At 45.6% G+C, this 7,742-nt stretch overlaps 1 protein-coding gene across 1 annotated transcript; it reads right to left on the bottom strand.

The window, feature by feature from the left end:
* Positions 1–482: 482 nt before the first annotated feature.
* Positions 483–2,511, bottom strand: LOC124687376 (2-C-methyl-D-erythritol 2,4-cyclodiphosphate synthase, chloroplastic-like). Its single transcript, XM_047221168.1, has 3 exons — positions 2,105–2,511; positions 1,876–2,006; positions 483–875 (listed from the first exon to the last, which is right to left on the bottom strand). Exons 1-3 carry the CDS (start codon positions 2,415–2,417, stop codon positions 642–644), a joined length of 678 nt encoding a protein of 225 aa, XP_047077124.1. The 5' UTR covers positions 2,418–2,511; the 3' UTR covers positions 483–641.
* Between the last annotated feature and the right edge of the window lie 5,231 nt (positions 2,512–7,742).

The following is a 7,742-nucleotide window of genomic DNA, read 5'->3' as shown; positions in this document are numbered from 1 at the left end:
GTATCTGTTGTATGCTGGTGAAACAATCTTACGTGTACCCATGGTACTATGTAGTATACTTCAAATATCACAATGACACAAGTTTATTTAAAAAAACTGCATTATATTTCCATATTTATTAGTTTTACATTCATTGTTTTTTGTTTGTATGCTGGAGAAGCATTCATATTTGTACCTATGCAGGTATGTCATAAATTTCTTGCAAAATTGTGTACTGCGTATCCATGTGTTTTGAATAGTGCTTCTTTATTTAAGTCAACAATTGGATATAAATCCTGCTTCTGGAGTTAAGAAATGAGCGGTTAAGCTGAAGGCAAATGATCACGTATCACAAGCTCATATTAGTGTATTGATGTATCATTTGTGAATGGTTCTTAGGCCTGGAAGATGATAAAAGAACATCCAAAGTAATTGCTATCTAGTATCCTGCAAGACAAGAATATATTTTGGAACGATAAAAGAAGACACGAGCTGGATACACATTTTTCTTCATTGTACTCGGCTTTATTAATTTCCGCCTGAAGTTTCCATATTGACTAGACCAGTTACGAAAGGGGACAGTGTAGTAATCTCTTGTACACTAGTACAATACAATTGAAATTCCTGTGTTATGTAGTACTATATCCCAAATTCCCAGTACTCTACTTCCGCATCAGGAGAACTACGGTATGTGCAGCAATACTCCTGTTTTCCCCTAGACTGTCCACTTTCTCATGCGTCTTTGCCTTCAGATTGACAACAGATGGATCCGCCCCGAGTAGGTCACACAAGTTAGATCGGATTGTCTCCTTGAGTGGGCTAAGTTTGGGCTTTTGCAAGATCAGTGTTGCGTCAAGGTTCCCAAGCTCATAGCCTGCTTCATGCATTAGCTTTACCTGAAAATGCATAACAAGAAAAAAAAAAGTGTCAAGTTGCTAAGTCAAATTGCATCGACCTGACGCCAATCGATATTTTCATCATCCCATAGCTTGTGGACTGCAATAGTTAGATGATATCGTATACAAAAAAAAATTCAGGTGTGAACGTTGGGTGAAATGACAAAAAGACTGATTGATGCTGAAATGAAGAAAATATGATGATTTTAGTGGACGATGGGATCATGTAGGAAAAGCAGCATATAATGAACTCGAATTCTTAAGCATGTGAGTGTTATGTCAAAAAGTCCAAGGGCACAAATTCAGTCAGCATTCTAAGCACATGGTTGTGCAAAGTCTAAAACGTGGCATACTTTTTGCCCTGGATGGAGGAGGACCAAAGTCCAAGACCAAATTCGAGTCAGCAACTCATATGCACGTGGGTGTTGCCATAGTATCATGATCGCAGCACCCGATGCAGGAATGTAATATAGTCAAACAGTATAGAAGAAGGTAGTAATGATCTTCAAGGATGCCTTTCAAGAAATTTCAGTAAAACAGATGCATATTAGGTTTTCTTACCCACAACGATGTTAAGGGAAGAAACAATTCTTTTCCCGAAGAAGATACTCCATGAACAAGTTGGATCAATTAACACTAAGCAGTCTAAATTTCAGACATACTTATGTCTCCTTCAAGTTGAACAAAAACTAATCTACCGACACAAATGCTAGAATATGATTAGCAATTTAGTTTTTAGAACCATTCAGCAATTTAGATTTTAGAACCATTCAGCAAAAGAGAAACACACAAACTCTCTAGGTTTATGCCGAGTAAGCATTCTATCGCCCAACTTCACGATCAGCAATTCAACGTCATTCAACAAAAAGGCAAGCTCTAATTTTTAGTTCCGATTAAGCATTCTACCATCCAACTACACGCAGTATGTTAAAATGCTCACAGAAGCAAAGATGAAATTGCGACGAGAGAATGCAATTCGGGGTGAAGTCGAGAAACTCACAGCTTCCCTCATGAAGACCGAAGACTCGGCGCCCTTCCACCGTGGGTCGGTGTCCGGGAAGATCTGCCCGATGTCCGGCAGCCCCAGGGCGCCCAGAATCGCGTCCACGACACAGTGGAGCAGCACGTCGCCTGCGCACAAGGGAAAAAAAATCCGCATGTCCGGTAACGCAACGAGCCCGATGGACGGAAGCACAAGCAAGGAATGAGCGAAGGAAAAGATGAGGTACCGTCGGAGTGGGCTTCGCAGCCGCGGTCGTGGGGGACGTTGATGCCGCCGATGATGAGCGGGAGGCCCGGCTCGAGGCGGTGGAGGTCGAAGCCGTGGCCGACGCGGAACGGGAGGGCCGGCGGCTTGGGCTTCGGCGCCGCGGCCACGGCCGGCTGGTGCTCCGCCTGGAGCGCGGCCGCGACCGCCAGTGGCTGCTGCCGGAGGCGCAGGGTCGACCGAGCGGGGGCAAGCGGGGAGGGGGTGGCGTTGGTGCGGTTCCTTGGCGCGGTGGCGATGGGGGAGGCGAGGAAGAGGGAGGAGGCGGAGGCCATGGCGTCGCGCTCCGGCGGGCGAGATAGCGCAGCTGCTGAGTCAAAGCTTGTGTGGGGTTCCTTTTTTGTGCGCCGGAATTAAACCCACATGAAACAAGGCGAGATGGGAATCTTGCGTTGGAGATGCGGTTTGCGGTGGCCTGGACGAAATTTTATAGCAACTCTAGCATAGTTTGAAGTTTTCGGAAGAACGTTTGGTGCACATGAGCACCAGTTTCCAAAATATTTAAAAATCATCTAATTTATACAAAAAATAGTTACATTTATTTTATGAATATATACACATATCCTGAATACTCGTGTGAAGTTACGGTAGAAATTGTATTTTATTTTAAGTTACATGAAAAAGCAAATTTTGTGCTACCTATAGGAGTAGATATTTGTTAGAAATTTGTCTTTTTTATATAGCTTAACATACAACATATTTCTCTCCAAAATTCCTACCGCACCTTCGGAATGTTTATACGTATGTGGTTATTTAATTTCAAATTTTTTAAAACTCAAAAAATATAATTTTTGAAAACCAGAAGCACTGGTGTTCTTGTGCCAAACACACTTTCTGGAAGTTTTCCCTCTAGCATATGAGAAATGTGTAACCAGTTTATTTGCATATATACCCAGAGCCATGAAACAAAATGTGGCTTGACGAAACTTTCAGCACCAGTTTTAAAGCACCAAACAAGATAAAATTGGACAGTGCAGACGATCTCCTCTAGCATATCCGACATATCCCGATAGCCGATATGTAAGATTGGATACCTATGAACAGTTTTTTGGTGCCACAATAGGCCGAATAGATCCCAAACCTGTACACTTTATAGTACGAGGCAGGGATTTGTTTCAGCCTCACACCCACCCATGCCGGTACCATGAACCAGATATATTGCATATATAGCTTAAATACACAGGGTTGTAGTTCGAAGTTTGCAAAAGAAAGAAATTAAGACAAATTTGCAAATATTTTACAACATAAATATAAATAAACAATAGTCTCGCAACCAAATAAGTTGCCGATGTTCTTGCGTTCTCCATTGCATGATCTCTTTTCTTTGCATCTCCTAAAACTCTCTTGCAAAATCATCCAACCACTAGGATTCATCGTCATGATACGGCGTCCTCGGCTCTAGCTTCGGCCTTTACCATCTCTGCCACGGCCCTCACTTTGATCTCCTTGAGAGTGAGCTTTCTTTCCTTGTCTTGCCGGAAGTCCTCCCACTTTGCCTCTTAAAGTTGATGTTTCTTTTCAACCATGACCATTTTGGTTTCCATATGCTTAGTCATAACCGTTTCTTTTAAATTCATCAACTCACCAACTTGCTCTCTCAGGTTTGTAGACTCGTTTTTTTTCTTGTCCTTCTCCGTCCCTTTTCCATCGGATTTTACCTTGTTTCTTCCCATGTTCAAATCATCATTATCTTTCGGATCATCCGACTTAATGGATGCTCCTTTTTTCGGTGGAGCTTTCTTTTTTCTCAAGAGCATGCCAAAGTGAAAGTTCAGAGATGGTAAACCTAGAGGGGGGGGGGGGGGGGGAATAGGTTTCTACAAATTTTAATTCTTTATTTGCAATGTTAGGCTTTGCGGAATATAAATATGAGCCTAATGCAAACTAGGTCAAGCACCCTATATGATGATACAAGTAACTCGAGCACGAAGGCTCTCACAGGCAGTTATATCACAAGTAAAGAGTTCGGTTAGGGATAACCGATAGCACGCGAAGACGAAGGTTTATTCCCGTGTCCCCTTCCTTTGCAAGAAGGTACGTCACGTTTGAAGAGGTGGGGGTCCCACGAAGGATTCCCCAACGCCACGAAGGCTCACCTTCTTCTCCGGATCCTATCCCACGAATGAATAGCTCACTCACTTGTGGTAGACTTTGAGGTAGCCTCCAAATCCTTCACAATCTTGTCAGGAGCAAATCCACAGCCCGGATGCTTCCGGGCCTCTTTTGCCCACCTAGAGTTTCCAAGAAACCCTAGAGAGCAAGTATCTTGATGAATACAACGGGGAACAAGATTTGGCTCGGTGGAACTATAGATCAAGGCCTCCTCTAGCTTTTCCCCGGAGGGATTAGAGTTTGGGTGGAGGAGGAGGGAGATCTGAAGGTTTTGGAGCTCAACAATGGAGTATGAGAGAGAGAGAGAAATGTCTTGAGCTTTTTTGCACTGGTCTCCTTACCCCTTCAAGGAAGAAGGGGCTTATATAGTCTTCCCAAGAAAAGAGCCGTTTGAGACATCAGAGTCGAAGCACCCGACAGCTGACCCGGCAGTACCGGGCCACATGCCGGGCTACCCGGCAGCAGCACCCGGTGGGCCGGGCTGTGTGCCGAGTTGCCCGACAGCAGCACTCGGCCCTCCGGGCTGTGTGCCGACTTCTCCTGGAGCTTCAGTTCTTCTTCTCTTCGGGCAGTCCGGCAGCAGCACCCGGTTGGCCGGGCTGTGTGCCGACTTTTCCGGTAGCAGCAGTCGGCCCGCCGGGCTGTGTGCCTAGTTGCCTGGAGCTTCCGTTCGTCCTCCCTTCTCGGAACAGTTCTTCCTCTCAATATTTTTGGTGTGAAGATTATGTGGTAGGATGTGTATATGTGGCTTTGGCAACATCCTCTTTCGAGAAACGAGCCAAAACACCGTCACTTAGTTGAGAGCATCAATGGGGGGTCTCTCATCACCTCGCATCCCCGTATGCTGACTGAAAACCTTTCTCACCACCTTGCAACCTCGTATGTGGACTAAAACCTGTGTATACACTTGTAGAAACTATTAGTCCACACGATAGCTCTGGTGTCATTGTCAACCAAAATAATTGTTAAGGGTAAAATACCCTTACAATCTCCCCCTTTTTGGTTAATGATGACAAACCGAGCTAGAGTCATACAAATATATTATGATAAATTTAAACAAAAGTTTCCATATAAGATATTAGGCAAGCTCCCACATAATGTATGCACTTGGAAGGTTTGCGTTTGAATACAAAGTGCAACAATATAGTATATGAGAAGCTCCCCCAATATCTTTAGGGAACAAGCATGGCATGGACAAGATAAAACTAGGATATCTACGTCATAGAGATATAGCATAACATAGATAGATATCCAAGATACATAGCATAATACATACTTGTCCATCACATTTAAAGCATATTGTTCCAACTAAAAGTAGCAAATAGTAGCACTAGCCTAAGAATCAAATGAAATAGTAATGCTTGTGCATACGGAGAACCCCGGAAAACCCCGGCAAGGAACCCGTAAACCTAAGACTCTACTCCTTTCTCCCCCTTTGGCATCGGAACACCAAAAAGGGATATGGAGTGAGATGGGTACTAGCGCATCCCAAGGAAATAACAGCTACGTCCGCGACCAAGGCGATGGCTAGGACTCCTCGGAAGTTTCATCCTCTTCTTCAATGTCATCACCACTATATCCGAAAACATGACATCATCAAGAGGTGGCATACGATAGTTGAAGTGAGCAATAGGGGCCATCTCAGGGGGATTCTCTGGCAACTCGAGCACACGAGCACACGAGCACGGAAGTCCTCTATAATGAGACCACAGTTGCTTTGAGCCAACCGAAGAGCCTTGGAGTTCACATCATAGGAATGCTTGCACATAGCAAAGAGACACTTAAAGAACTTGGCAGGCCCCTTCTTGGGCTTCACAGAGCTGGAGCTAGATGCCATCAAGGGGTCATGATGGCGCTTGAGGACATGCTCCGAGGAAGCTGCAGCTGGACGCATAGATGGAACCTCAGGAGTGTCACGGCGAAGAGGCAAATCAAGAAGTGCATGCCGCTCATGACGCCCTACCAACGTAGTGGTAGGAACGACCAGACCAAGCAAACACTGGACATAAGGAGAATAGTTGGGAGACATCCTTTTCTCCACTGCCCTCTTCAGCTCATGATAGATATAGTCTGGCACATCAATCTTCTGCTGGTTATTTGGGTGAGTGTAGAACATGAGATTCTTGGCATACCAATGGCAAGCCTAAATGTCACCCGCCTTGCTGACAATAGTGCAACGGTAAATCTTGGCCATGGTGTTGTAGAAGTAGTACATAGCAGTGATCTGAGGAATCGGAGGAACTGGAGCGGCCGAGAGGTAGCAGAAGGCAATAGAGGCATCTTGCATAGACCCTTCACTATGACTGCGAAAGCCATAGCGCCGATCTCCTGTGTATCCAAGGGCAGCCTGAAATTGGTCATAGGTAATAGTGTATTGATCTCTACCCGACATCAAAGTAATGTGCCTCTAATGTGTGGGGTGAAAGTAGGTTGTGCAGAAAAACTGGCTAACAAGCTCTGGCAGATAATCTTGCTCAATGGTGACAAGGGTCCACAGGTTCATCTTCTTCAAGGCCATGTCAACATACTTGAAGTCATCATGCTTATGCATATCATGAAATGGAATATTAAGGCATCTGGGCTTCACAGAAGGTTCTGGCACAATTGGCTCATAAAACTGTTCCCACATGGCAGATTGAGCTTTTGTCCAGAAGCGTGTGTCTTCTGTGAATGGTTGATCATCAGTCGTCTATGGATTATCCTGCCGCAGGTTGGTCCAAATGGACAGCTCACACGTCTTCAGATTAACATTGGGAGCATAGTTGAGATCATGACGCTCAGCTTCTTGAGAAAACTCATCATACTCATCATCTTCCCCGGAACCAGGTCTTGGAGTTGGGGGTTTCTTTATTTTGGCCTTGTTCTTGATACGGCCAGTACCTTGACTGCCACCAGTCTCAACCATGTGGCCTTTACCCCGATGAGATATCGGAGGAACAAAGTCCGAGTCATTCGCCTCATCACCCGAAGACATGCTCTCCTTACCCTAACTTGGCGGAGAAGAGCTTCTAATGGAGGAAACCTTGGTGGGTGGAAATCCAAAGTCCTCCCAAATGGCTTGGCCAATCTCGAATCCCTTCAGTGGAGATGCTCCAAATGATGAGGGGAGCACGGGGAAGGGATGGATCTGGAGTTCCAAGGGTTGAATCAACCTCCTTGGAGATGAGGGAGGTGTGGTAATGGTGGCTATGGTGGAGAGATGATATGGGGAAGAAAGGGGATCCAAGGGGTATCCCTAACTTCCCAGGGAGTAAGTACCCCTTTGCCACGCGCGAACCCGGTACCCAGTCCGGTACCACCGGGTCAGCTGCTGACCAGCTCGGCACCAGCTCGGCAGGCCGGGCCAGGCATGTGCAGCCTGGTAGACGCACCCGGCAGACCGGGTTGGCTGCCGAAAATTCCGGCAGCAGCACCCAACAGGCCGGGTCAGGTACCGAAATTTCAGAATGACCTCTTTTTGCTAGATTTTCAACACGGACATGCACATA

The sequence above is a fragment of the Lolium rigidum genome, chromosome 2 (genome assembly GCF_022539505.1).
Source record: "Lolium rigidum isolate FL_2022 chromosome 2, APGP_CSIRO_Lrig_0.1, whole genome shotgun sequence".
NCBI lineage: Eukaryota > Viridiplantae > Streptophyta > Magnoliopsida > Poales > Poaceae > Lolium > Lolium rigidum.
Note: the sequence above shows the minus strand (reverse complement) of the source record. Positions and strands in the feature narration are given on the sequence as shown.